The sequence below is a fragment of the Trematomus bernacchii genome, unplaced genomic scaffold, assembly GCF_902827165.1.
Source record: "Trematomus bernacchii unplaced genomic scaffold, fTreBer1.1, whole genome shotgun sequence".
Taxonomy (NCBI): Eukaryota; Metazoa; Chordata; class Actinopteri; order Perciformes; family Nototheniidae; genus Trematomus; species Trematomus bernacchii.
Window position 1 is genome coordinate 4,946,218 of NW_022987698.1, and position 14,424 is coordinate 4,960,641.

The 14,424-nt window shown below is 39.4% G+C and overlaps 1 protein-coding gene across 1 annotated transcript in view; it reads left to right on the forward strand.

Moving 5' to 3' along the window:
- Nucleotides 1–7,295: 7,295 nt before the first annotated feature.
- col7a1 (collagen, type VII, alpha 1) overlaps nucleotides 7,296–14,424 on the forward strand; it is a 65,575-nt gene continuing 58,446 nt past the window's right edge. The window contains exons 1-3 of the mRNA XM_034138509.1: nucleotides 7,296–7,488; nucleotides 13,728–13,801; nucleotides 13,923–14,103. Of these exons, the coding sequence (XP_033994400.1) occupies nucleotides 13,738–13,801; nucleotides 13,923–14,103 (245 nt within the window). The 5' untranslated portion in view covers nucleotides 7,296–7,488; nucleotides 13,728–13,737. The remainder of the gene's footprint in view (nucleotides 7,489–13,727; nucleotides 13,802–13,922; nucleotides 14,104–14,424) is intronic.

Consider the following 14,424-nt stretch of genomic DNA (forward strand, 5'->3'; position numbering starts at 1 on the left):
CTTGGGACTCATCTTTTGACATTCAACACAGGTGCGACAATAATCCTCTATAGCTCTTACCACCCCTGGCCAGTGGAACCGGCTTCCAATCCGCTGCCTTGTCTTCTCAACCCCTAGGTGGGCCCCTAGGACATGGCTGTGAGCCAGATGCAACACTGTGGACACATATTGTTTTGGGACAACCAACAAGTCTCTTCGCTGACCTTCAACCTCTTTGGCATAGTATAACAGATTATTTTTTATTAGGAAATTAGGAACTTTTCCCTCTATTTCCGTAACATTGCTGCGTGCATGCAACAGATTGGGGTCCCGAACTGGCCCTTCAAACTTGGAAGCAATGAGACTTCACCCTCCTCATCACCTGTGCTTAGGTCTCCAGGGAAAGCAACAAAAGGGTTATCATTTGCCTCATCTGCACTGGAAGATTGCTTGCCTTTCTGCTCCTCCGGCACAGCACACACAACTTTGGGGGACTGCTGAGGAGAAGTACCCTGGGTGGCAATTTGTCCTTTCTCTCGTTTTCCTTTGGCACGCTTGGGATTTTTGGGATTCACCTCCTTCTGGTGCCGCAGGCGCTTGTATAGTGGGCAGTCTCGCCCCACCAAGACTGGGACTGGTAGGGAAGGAACCACCCCCACTTTCAGCTCACAGCTGCCTTTAACCGTGGTAAGGTGGATGAAGCATGTGGGGTATAATTTAGTGTCCCCATGGACACAGGAGACGGGCACAGTCTCTTCAGATGGCAAATGGTCGAGGAGGTGGGGTTGAATGAGGGACACCACACTTCCTGAGTCCACTAGCGCCTCTGCATCTGTTCCATTTACTTTGACTGGTATCATTTGAGCCAGGGAGCTTTCTTGTACCCAGCAAGAGTCAAGAAGGTGGCAGGGCCTTGCACCAGATGAGTTGGCGGTCGGCATTAGCTCATCCTTCCCTGGGCAGTCCAGGGAAATGTGGCCTGTCTCCCCACACTGGTAGCAACGCGGTTGGCCCTCTGGCAGGTAGGACTGTCGTCGCCTTACCTCTTCTGGTTCCCGTGGCGGTTCTCGTGCCAGTCTAGTCCTTGATGCTTCCCCACTGACTTTCCTGCCCCACTCGGTGTCTGGTCGACTTAAGCAGGTCCGCTGTGACCACTTGGCTCTCCACTAGGTTAACCAACTCATCCAGACTGGCTAGATTCTGCTGGCTTGTCATTTTCTTGATCTCATAGGGCAGAGACCGAATGTATTTGTCCATCATTCACTCTCTAAAACACTTAACTTTTCGGGGTTGCATGTCAGCCAGGCTCTGGTTACCCGGGCTAGGTCATACATCTGGGCCCTGGCTGACAACTCTGGCTTGTATTTCCAGTCATGGAACCGCTGGGCTCTTGCTGCTAAGCTGTAGCCATACCTCGCCAGGATTTCCCTCTTCAAGACGACGTAATCCTTTGCTTGGTCAGGAGGGAGGTCGAAGTAAGCTTGCTGTGCCGGGCCCAGGAGGAACGGTCCAACCAGATCAGCCCAGGAGTCCCTTGGCCAGCCATCTCTTTCAGCTGTGCGCTCAAAGGCTGTTAAGTAGGTCTCTATCTCATCCCTCTCTGTCATTTTGGGGATGAATCAACCTGGGTTAGGCTGCACGGTTGCTCCCCTCTGGATAGGAGTGGCTGCTGTTAGGCCTTTTTGGACCTCCACATGGAGAAGCGCATTCTGTTTCCGCTGCTCCTGTATCATCTCCTGTTGCAGAGTCTGCTGCTCAGTAGAAATGCGCACCAACTCTCTTAGTACATCCTCCATCTTAAAAACGTTTTTGACTGCAACACCACCACTAGAGTCCTTATGCCCGCATTCTCCGCCAGTGTAACAGGACTGGGCAGATAAAGAGGAAAGTGGTAGTGCAGCAATCACGACAGAGGCAGTGTTCAAATCCAAAAAAAGGCTTTATTGCTATCAAACTCAAAAATACTTTCCATTAAACAAAGGCTAACGTAGCCGGGCCGCTAACCGACTTACCAGCTTACCAAAACGTTTCCTTACACTGGGAGCCTCCTGCTCCCTCCATGTGCCACACACAACTGAGCAACTCTGTGTGCTTTGTCTCCATTGAGGGAGTGATTAGCACCAGGTGTGAGGTCTCCACACCTGATGATTGGAATATTTCAATAACTTTCCCACTTTCCTTTACCCTATTTTAATCAACAGCCTTTGTAATTGAGTATGAGAGCAGGTCACTGTGCTATTTCACCTAAGACAGGTGGTATTTACTGTAGAGAGAATGCTGCAGGCTATAGAGGATCACAACAAGAGAGAAGAGCTGTTCATCCATCTCTCCTGTATCAAACTGCCTGAACGAACGAAACAGCCAGCAAGGGTAAGGTAGATCACCCTTGCTGGCTGCTTCAAGCCCAGCCCCATGCTGCCTCGTAGACGCTACCAGAACTAGCTCCAGAAGTTTCTAAAAACAGAAAGCAAGTGGCCAAGTTGGCACACACTGACAGTGACAACCCACACCTTCAGGCCTCCCTACAAAGCCACTCCACAACAAAACATTTTGCCACGAAAATGGCTAAAGTTTGTACCTTTATTTCCAGTCTATGGTTTGTAGCCTACTCACAGCTGTGAACTAGGAAGTTTTGGAAGACTCCAGTGACGCGCAATGAGTGCACACACAGGTTGCGCGCAGGCAGGTAGACAGACAGGTAGAGAGACAGGTAGAGAGACAGGCAGGTAAACAGGCAGATAGACACACAGGTAGAGAGACAAGCAGATCGTGGAGGGACTTACAGTCCATTGAACAGTCGTAGACACCAGATTTTATTCAGTGTTTATGTTGGGGCATTAGTATTTTTGATTAGTATGTTAGAAGAATTTCAACAAAAATATCCAACAATTTTTCTAAAATACATTATCCACCTCAGCTCTCAGGATAAGCAAACACACATTCTTAGCTTTGGCTCTGTCTCAGTCTACATGAACGTAAGCCGATTTGACTCTTGTCATCGGCCTGCACTCTTGTATACACAACCACAGAAAAAAACACCAAATCCACCTACACAATAGGCCTATATTTATAAAGCTGAAAGGGAAAATGACTCCCCACAGAAAATGAACACATCACTTTCCTGTAATCTCTCCTATCCCCCTACATTGTCACACATCTTTAAATCCAATTGAATCAGCTTGAAATGGAGAGCAAGCAGTTCTGTAAATCCGTGTCAGTTATAAAACAGGAAGCACTGAAAACAGACTGCACATGTCATCATTCAGTTGCTTTGCATTCCTCGCTTCAGCTGGAAACAAAACCCTAACACCGCAATTAAAATGTGATAAATCAATTATATTCTTTGCTGAATTCAACTTACATTTTAGTTTCAAGAAAACAAAATGACTCACCTTTTTAACAAAATAATTAAACCTGCATATTAAAATGTGCTTTTAAATTGTAGGATGAAAATACATTTATTTTTGAAAATCATTGTTGTCAAAGAGATAACAATTATATATGTTTTTATAAGAGACAATAACAAATCTGTTTAGCACTGCTGTGACTGACAAATGTGTTAAAAGGATGATTTAATATTTGTTTAAGTATCCAACTCCAACCCATTCCCTCATAAAAAAACAAACATGTTCCCACCTGTTTATTGACAGCTGCTTGCTAGTAGGAGTGTGGTTTCACACATTACTACAAGCTAGACTCCATGCCTTATTTTCTCATCTTATTTCCTTATTATCTTGTTTGTTGGGTCCTCCTGCCTGCTTCTACTTAACCCTGCCTTGAGGAGCAATAGTGCTGTTAGACAATGACAACAATTGCTTACTGTTGGCCAAAGAGTTGAAGATGGTATATCTTTTCACTGTCATTTTATCTTGGCTACACATCATGAGATAACGTAGTGTAATTGAGAAATTATACTATGATTAATTTTTTGTCCACTGTTGTTAGGTGGGTTAGCTGGGCCAAATAGCTGTTGTTGTTCCTTTTGATTTCAGCAAAACCGTGTTTTAGATTCTCAAAGTCAAATTATTGTAATAATGGTGAAATCATGAGAGGAAAATTACCCTTATCACCACAGTTGGCTTTGGCTATTGAACATATTCATCAAAAGAGTAGGGATGGGATAACTGTCCTAAAGCAAAATGCACCTTCAGCACAGAGTAGCCATCCTTAGATCTACTTTTGTAGCCTGCTCATGTTGAAGGATGTCACATGAGAATGTTTAAAGAAAAATATTTTTAGGTGGGAAACTGTGTGCAAAGAGTAAATAGAAGCAGTTGAAACCACAAGTCATCTTGTCTCCATTGTCCCTAACCAAGACAGGCTAAAATAGCAGTGTTGGGAGAACACGCACACTAGAGCTGGAATGTGTTTTTATTAGTGCAGCATGGTTACGGTTTCAGTTCTGTTGGCTGATTTAAAGATCCAGAGCTGCATAAGAACATCTGCCTTGCACAGATTTATTTGGAGCACTGTGTGCTTCACACCACCCTCTGTCTTCTCTCTCTCTCTCCCTCCATCCATCTGAACAGTAAATGTGTTGCAAAGGCAGCGTATATCGGAAAAAAAGAGGATGAAACATTATTGATGAAATGAATCAGTCTTGGCATTACTGCCCCATGGCTTACAATGCATATGGTTAGAGCATTGAGAACATAAAGAAATACGAATGGAGGTAATATTTAATTCCTATGGCTTCACTTCGAAATGTCTTGTGCTAACATGAATACTTTCATGAGTAAGTTAAATGCCACAGTAATCTAATTTATAATGCCACAGGGCCTGAGAGAGCTCAGAAAACCACATTTGAATCCTGTCTCAAAATCCAAGCGACTCATTCTAACATTAACATTTCCATTTTAACACAGCATGCTTTAAACATCTGCTCAGTTGGGTTTGAAAATGTATCCCTCAAACAGTTTAAATAGAAAATATATTAACCTGGTTCACTGGTAGCTTGGTTAGGTTACAATTGTATGGAAGCCTGTTTGCACCACAAGAAAAAAAAAGAAATCCTGTAAGTCAATATATTGACTACTATCTCAATATATTGACTTAGCTATCTCAATATATTGACTTAGCTATCTCAATATATTGACTTACTATCTCAATATATTGACTTAGCTATCTCAATATATTGACTTACTATCTCAATATATTGACTTAGCTATCTCAATATATTGACTTACTATCTCAATATATTGACTTAGCTATCTCAATATATTGACTTAGCTATCTCAATATATTGACTTACTATCTCAATATATTGACTTAGCTATCTCAATATATTGAGTTATATATATATTTTTTTATTGAAACAATTATCTCAAATACAGAATAAGGCACATAGACATCAATGTTCATCATATAAGCGGTACAACTTCATATTAAGGTACACAAATTAACCATCAACTAGTTGTTAATTAACACGCATATTAGCAGTATATTGGCTCTTTATTAGTCATTATAAAACACGTATTAATGCCTTATTCTACATGACCATATTCTACAAGTAATCTGTGTATGGTACACTTGCATGTATGAGATCATTAAGTGCCTTGTAACTTCTTTGTTTACATGTATAGTTTCACTCCGTTTGAATGTCAGTGGACTGCAAATAAGTCAATAAAGGAGCATGGCTGCTCATTCCCTGGCTCTCAAAAGAGTTTGGCTGGCTGTTTAATCTATGTTCACACTGAGACAGTACAACAAATAGAGAGAACAGTACACCTATTGTGTAAGTATGATCACAAATACATAAACTCTGGTAAAAATCTGTTTTTATTAAAAAGTACAGGCTGCATTATGTGTTCTCAGCCTTCGAGAAACTTGACATGTGTTGGTACATGTGTCTGAACCTCTCTTTAGTTGTTCATTAATAAAACAGATATTTCAACGTGAGCCTACTTTGTTCATGTGCTGTTGAGGTTAATTTCAGTAGTTGTGTGCTATAATGTATTTACAAAGTGTGAAGAGGAGGCAACTTTAGAATAGGGAACCTGTTCCGGTCAATTAGAGTCAAATTACTAACTTATTGGTTATGAACAAGACTTCACTTTAAAATAGGGAACACATTCTTAGATAGAAATACCTAATTTTGAGTTATTTAGACATATTGAGGAGAGCATATTAAGACCAAAGCTCATGTACAACAACTTCCTTACTTGCAATAAATAAGGACTAATTAGAGGGTTATTGAGGTAAAAATCTCAACTAATGGCCTATTACTTGTAGAATATGGTCATGTAGAATAAGGCATTAATAAGTGTTTTATAATGACTAATAAAGAGCCAATATACTGCTAATATGCATGTTAATTAACAACTAGTTGATGGTTAATTTGTGTACCTTAATATAAAGTTGTACCGCTTATATGATGAACATTGATGTCTATGTGCCTTATTCTGTATTTGACAATATATAACTCAATATAATGAGATAGCTAAGTCAATATATTGAGATAGCTAAGTCAATATATTGAGATAGCTAAGTCAATATATTGAGATAGTAAGTCAATATATTGAGATAGTAAGTCAATATATTGAGATAGTAAGTCAATATATTGAGATAGCTAAGTCAATATATTGAGATAGTAAGTCAATATATTGAGATAGTAAGTCAATAATTGAGATAGTAAGTCAATATATTGACTTACAGGATTCTTTTATTTTTTGTCCTGTGGCGCAAACAGGCACAATTGCCATGGGGTTAGTGCTGATCAGGCTTAAACAAAAAAGATCCTAACAAATAAGCATAATAAGTGAACCACATATTAACAAATTAGGTATCAAAAAAAGTATTCATTGTGACAGCTGACCTGACCCCACTTATCCTTTTGTATTTTTTCATTTGTGTCAATTGTAGGCTTTTTTACAAAAAAACATAAAACATTGAACTTCAACAAAATAAAAACATTTAACCAAAAACACATTTATACAAGTAGCTTTAATTTGTTAAAGAAAATGTGTGTATTATTCTTTGGATTTGTTGTCAACCTGTATGTTCCTGCTTAAATTTAAAGCAGGCAACTAAACCACGTGGGAGTTAAAAAAATCAACCTGTGTGAAATCGTTTTTTTTAACTTATCTGGAAAAATAGCGGGATTTCTGGGCTAAAGTTACAGCTCTGTTTGGGAACGTGGGTTGCTCGCAGGCAGGAGCAGAGCAGGGAGGGACAAGAGGCGGTGAGAATGAGGTGGGGGAAAAAGGCAGAAAGGGAGAGCGTAGGACTCCCCTTCAGGCATCCCAACAAGTCTGGACTGTTCTGCTGCTGCTTGTGTTCAGTTCAACGCGTTTACGACTCCTGAAGGGATGCAGCGACAGAAGTTCACTTATTGAGCTACAGTGGATCATTGCCTTCTGTTTTTTTGCAGCTGTGACTTTGGACACGGGTGACTGGGAATACTTCTGTGACTTCCAGACAGTGCACGGAGAGCTAGGGCTGGATATGCCACAGGTGGAAAGGTGAGGAGCGGCAGGCTGTGGCCCCGGTGCACGGAGCAGACTTCCCCAGGTAAGAGGAGTCAGAGGCGGGGAGCTGAGCCCCGGCGCTGGGCTCTGTGGCAGCCCTTGTGTCTCATGTGCACTTGCATAATAAAAAGATATTTATGGAATTACTGGTGCTTTTCTGAATTGAGGTTGTGCACACTTTGTAAGCTGCATTTCTACTTACATTTTACAGAAATATATATATGTTTGTATGAAAATGTATTTCTGCATTGATTTACTCTGCATGTTCATGCTGTTAGGTGATAACTCTAGTCTAGTTGGACGATGGGCATTTATATCTACCAATACTCAACTCCTCAGATTATTAATTTCCCTGCAACAAACCCTTGACTTTGAACAAGACTGAGCAGAACAATCCCCTTTTTTTCACCCTTCATGAAATGTAATTGATCAGAATTTATTTGTAATGTCTATTTAAAGGAACGGATGTCTAACTCCCACATAATATGTAGGCCTAATTATACCCCTTACAAACACTGTCTGACTTTGCATAAGTGTTCATTACAGTTGCAAAGGAAAACGGGGGAGTGCACAAGCAAGTTGACCTCAGCTGAACCCATTTGGTTATAGGGCTATACTCCTGGCTGCTACACCATGATGCTGCACAAAGGAAGGGCATCAACTCCTTCACTTCCTCCTCTGCCTTCTCTGCTTTTATGTCTCGTTGGTTTCAATTGTCTGTTCCACTTCTAAGTGCATCCATGTTTTGCTGTGGTCTGTCTCTCACGCAACACCGGGATATAATTCCATTGACATTGACGTTTTAATTAATGGCTCAAAAGCCTTTAGCATGAATTATTAGACGGTGACCCTTCCTCTCTGCCTCACCTTCAGTCCCCCCCTCCTCATCTTTTCATTCACATTATCAATGCAGCCACACTTGGTTTCCTTTCTTGCGCCACTCTGGTGCAATATGGACTGATCCCAAGTGTGTCATCCAGAGGACTGTTGCTGATTACTGGGTCTGTTTGATGTTTTTAGAAGGGAACATTTTCTGTTAACTATAATAGAACATTATGTTCAGAGGGGTACTTTTAAATATTGTTGTTTCCTTCACAATGTCAACAACAATGGGCAAAGGAAAAGTTCTGGGTGATTTAAGTATTTTTTTAATGTTACTGGTTCTTACAAACGTTTTCCTGTGTTTATTTTTGGAATAAACTAGCTGTAAACTAGGGGATTTTAAACCTTTGTCTTCATTCATTTATGTCTTTGACGGAGATACCCTATTGATAAATGCAATAATTTCCCTGATTTATTCCATCTGGCTATTGTAAATAGTAACACAAAGCTTGTAAAAAAGGAGGATAAGATTAGTGCTTCCTTTGAAACTTGTTCCAACAAGAGGTCACAGAATATTTTTAAAAGCTGACTGCTTTTAGTACTTTTGTTTAGTTTGGATGAAGAAACTGACTTAAAGTTCATTATTGACGGAAGTGAGGCATGCTGTACTTGACCTGAGGGCACAGGTCAAAGGTGAATGACCAGTCAACTTGTTTTTGACCCCCAGACAGACTCGGAGTAAGTCTCTTCTGTTCTTGCCACCAGCAGCTTTTGTTATCCAAGTACACAACAGTCTGGTGTGTGAGCAAATTTGCAGGAGACTTTGGTAATTTACTGTGGCACCCCACCCTACTATGACCCTACATCCCCCTGTCCATGTGTGTCACTTTCTGTCCCCTGATGACTGATGTTATGCTGAGAGTAACTGGCTCTTACCCAATCCTGCACTCCGTCCCACGGCAGTGGCCTGTGGCCCGCCGCCCCCCCTGGGAGAATGGCATCTCTACTAAACCACAACTCTGTGATCCTGCCTGAGCCGAGCTTTCAGAATGCAGCCTCTGTACTGCTCCTACCAGATTCAGTGGGATGAGTCCAAATCTCTTTTTCTTCCTGTCCCCGCAAAGTAGGGCTGCTCAATTAATCGTATTTTAATCGCAATTACGATTTTGGCTGGCAACGATTATGAAAATAACATAATGGAAATAAATTAATAAATTATCTTTTTTTTTTTTTTTTTTTTCAGTTGAATTATACTTAAAGTTCAGTGTAATCAACTGTTAAAAACATACTGTTCACATTTTTCTTTCAATAAATGGATGTTTTCAAAATAAATAGATAATCGTTTTTAATAATCGTGATATCAATTATTGACCCAAATAATCGAGATTATGATTTTTGCCATAATCGAGCAGCCCTACCGCAAAGTCCTTTTCTTCCTCTATCTATGCCCTTGTGACAGGTTATTTTTTTCCCCACACCCAGTCCTCACTTGACTACTGTTAAGGGTGGCATTTAGCTGCACTTTGATACTAAACATTGACCTTCTAAACCCCTGTGTTTTGTTTAAGTCCCAGGTGCCCTATGGTGGGTGGGGCTATAAAGCAGTTACTTCCTTCTGTTAAAAATTCCAGGGGTGGAGTCCACCCTAGGAATGTACTTGATGAATGTCTTTGCATATGCTGTAATAAAACATGACTTTATCAGCAAAGGATGTTACTCCCACAGTACTCTAACTTTAGAAAGGAGCCTTAATTAGAGTAGGGTTTGTGGGTATGTTGTGTGAGTGACAGGAAGAGAAAGCTTTCAACATATACCGACACCAATTTTAGTTTCCAGCTGTTTTTTGATGGCTCTCACGTAATTAATGCCTTTTAATTATGATCTGTTAAGTAACTAAAGATGTAATTTCTCAGAAAAGGCTGTGGGTATGGACTGTGGTCTCAAAACCTGGTTAACATAATGAAACCAGAAATATGCATGGTTTCAAGATTACAGTAAATGAAAATAACATCAAAGGTGAACATGCTGATGTGGCTCGTCATGAGCTAATTGTACCTTATTTAATTGTATTGCCGTAGAAGTCTGAGAATAAATACTTTTAAAAAACGGAAATGAGCATTACATTTGGAACATATTAAGCTTAATGTGTGCCTTTTGAGTTTGGTAAAAACAACTTTTGGTTTTGTGGGCTCTGCATCTTAAATCAGGAACACACATTCATGGCTAAGTATGAGCTTCTGGCTTGAGGAAATGTCTAGAAGTCTTGAACAAATAAAATAAAATGGGAAAAGGCCAAGAGATTCTGGTGTATTTTTTGTCATGAGTGTTTTTAGAGTTTGATAATGAGTATTCACTGTGTCTATGCTCAGTACACAATGTATGAAAGTACTTTTATAGAAAAACCCAAGTCCTTCTAAAACTTTACTAACATAATTCTTTAGGAATAGTTTCAACATTTTGGGAAACTTGCTAATTTGCTTTCTTAGAGAAGGATAGATTAGAAGATTGATCCCACACTCACATCTGTGGGTCAATGTAAAGCTACAGCCAGAGGACATTTAGCTTAGCTTAGCATAAAGATTGGCAAAATGGTTGAAAAAGCAAGACTGGCTCTGCCCAAAGGTAACAAAATCCAGCTGACAGAACCCCTAATGAACATGTTGTCATATATTGTTTGTTTAATCCATGCAAAAACTATATTTTTGAGGGGTTGTGTGCCAAACTATTTCTTGGCCAGGTGCAGTGATTAAAACAACAACATTTTTTGTTGTTTCACTTTTTGCACTAATATCCAACTGAGATAGCAGTGTCTCCCTGTTTCGAGTCATTTTGCTAAGCTAAGCTAACTTGGGCCGTGTACTGCTATGTATGAGACAGATGTGACAATGGTGTCAGTTTTCTCATCCAACTCTTAGAAAGAAGCCAATACATGTTTCTCACAAAATGTGAAACTATCCATAACAGCTATTGTATAGCCATAGTATTATAGTACAGCACTGCAGCAAGAGCCCTTTTTTCTGTCTGCTGGGAATGTTTTGGGGCTTGTCTGCGTGATTATCAACTACAGCTGTCTCATGTGGGCTAGTTCTCAGGGGACCACTGACAGTCAGTCTGGTTCAGGTCAATGTCCTATCAATATGCCAGGCAATGAAAGTGACCACATTCCAGATGATGTTGATTTTCCTTGCATTCCTTGACATGCTCAGAAAATCACGTAAGTCTGATGTTGTCCTGCTGCTCTCTCTTATACATTTGGTTTCATCAACTTAAGTGGTTTCCGGTGGTTTTGATCCTGACAATGTTTACTGTAGCTACCATAGCTCTACAGAGTAGATCAGAGGTTTTGTCCGTTGGCTCAACATCTGTCAGCTATTTGCAGTAGCCACTGTGTCTTGCATTACCTCTATGAATAGGTGATTGTGTATATAGGTTGTTATGGAAAGAAGTACCCCACATACATATCGGATTCCGCTTATCAGATGATTGCTGTCACAGAAATTGGCTGAGATTGATAGCTCATAACTTGTGAGCAGTGGATAGCGACACTGATGATGTGTAAATGTGACACAGGCCAAAAAGAAAATCTATAATGTGAAAGTCCTGGACTGTCTTATTGTTTGCACCAAAGAATGTAAAAATTCAGTTTCATAATAACACAATTGCATTCAGTTCTGGTGTCTGCACTCCAGACATATAGTAGTACATTCTTATGGAAATATGGTTCATGCAGTGGGCAGTATGTGCTTTACTCCTGAAATAAAAATAGTTAAATCTGGCCAACAGACTTTAGAGGAGTTTATCTGCTGTACATTCATTTGTACATACATTTTGTCCTGATTTATTTTATGCGAGAATGCAGTGATTAATTTAGCTGGTAAGGAGAACCAATGTTGCCTTTTTTATTTGACAATTTAGGACATAAATGTGTGAAGCCAAGTATAATGTAAATATCTCATCAGTGATTGTTAATATTTGCATCTGACACTATACAGGTTAAACACAACAAATACAATACAAGTAATGAAAAGTAAAACATAAGCAGATCATTTTCATCATTACATTGCTCAATGTGTTTCCAACATACATGATTAAGTGTTTGCGATGTTTACTGTGTTGCATTGTCACAACAGTGCATGATGGACAATGTAGTTCTGTTTTGGCAATTAAGAAAATGAATTGTTAAATATGTGGGGTGTTGATTTCATACTCACAGATCACAATTGCATAAACATATTTTATCAACTTGAGTTTCGGGTTGCCGGTCAGGGAACATTTGTTTATGCGTATCTGGTATTTGCCATTAATTTGGATGTGTCCACACATGCATTGTACAATAGGTCAATGTTTGTATTGACACAAAGTTAATGATAAGAGTTACAATAATATTTTCCCTGGCTTCAGTGTGCATATTTTGAGGTCATTATCCATTGTAATTTGAAGGTCTTATTAAATTCATCATAACAATATATTATATTGTAATTTCGAATCAGCTCTGATTTGGGTATTTATGCTAGTGTAGGAAGTAGGAACTCTTTAGTCTGAGTAGTTTTACAATGCTAACAGTGAACATGTAACATGCAAACATGACTTTCACCTAAAACATCTTGTCAAGTTTAACTGGTATAATAAAAGCAAAACACTTGGTAGTCAGACAAACATTTAGATCAAGACAATGTGTTCAAAGGGAGCTTGGCAGGCATATAGGCGTATATATCAAAGATGCTAGGTGGTTCAGAACAGGTACAGGCAGGAACAATGGCAATAACTCTAAAGAAACATGGAGACTGTGACTAATAACAGGGCTTAACTACCCTCAACATAGGCTGTGGAACAAATGACATGTGTAATGCTGAACAGGAACGTAATAACATTAGGAGACTCAAATAAATTAAAAACAAATATGACTGTCTGACATCACAAACTGGAAGATTGACAATAATGTTGACTTTGACTTTGACATTTTGATGATTGTGATGAATATTATGGATGCCAACATTTGATCTGACAAAAGAGGGTTCCAACAGAGACTTACACGACCTGAAGCCACAAGGAAAGAAGGAGTATTAGTTCAAACCCTGCAAGAATGAATAATTAAAAATGTTTTCAGGTTTATTTATTTTGTAATACATTTGGTTCCCAATCAAATGTATTTTTCTCAATTTACTGGTACTACTTTGATGGTCTCAAAGAGTACAATTTTTTAATTGTTATACATTAGCAAAATGATAAAAAAAACACATATAGGTACATAAAGGTCTTTCTTCAAAGTGTGTACACCCATTCAATACAATGTAATTCAAAAGGGGGCTTCAATTAAATGTTTATGAAACAAATGCTGCTACAGAAAATGTAAAATAACTATAAAGTTACAATTTTGTAATGTGGTCAGACTGTTTTGCATTGAGTTCTGATGGTTTCAGACATGATAAAACAAGTGTAATCTACTCTCTTTGTGCCCAGGTTTGTAAAGATGGGGACCTGGTTTTTCAGTGTGACTGTCCTGCTGTTCTCCATGAAACAGGCTGAAGCTCAGGGTACATATAAATCACATTCTCCTCCCAACTACCACACCAGCTCCAATTTTCCTCCTCACGTGTTTGTTTAAATACAAAAAGTGTGTTCTCTCATGTATTCTTCATCCCTCTGTATTTGCAGGCAGGTGTAATAATGTGCAAGCAGCAGATATTGTTTTCCTGGTTGACGGGTCTTCCAGTATTGGCCGAGCAAACTTTCTTCAGGTGAAAGGCTTTATGGCTGGAATCGTCAAAACATTTGCCAGCTTTGTCAGCGAGACAGGGATACGGTTTGGTGCAGTACAATACAGCGACACCTCCAGGTGACTGAAAGGATTCATATTCACAAACATTCATATTCATTGCTAGGGATGTAACGATACCAAAAACTCACGGTACGATAATATCGCGATAACAAGTCCACGGTATGGTATTTATCGCGATATTGAAAAAGAAAGAAAAAAAAAAAGTTCAAAAACTTTTGGGGGAAACATTTATTTTGAATTCTTTTTTTTTTTTACTTGAAAAAATGTTCTTTATTAAATAATAAATCTGATTTGTACAGCATTTTAGTAGGATAGTAGTATTTTAAAGTGTCAAAAACAAAGTGACGGTAACAGACTGGAACAAGAACAACCAGTGTT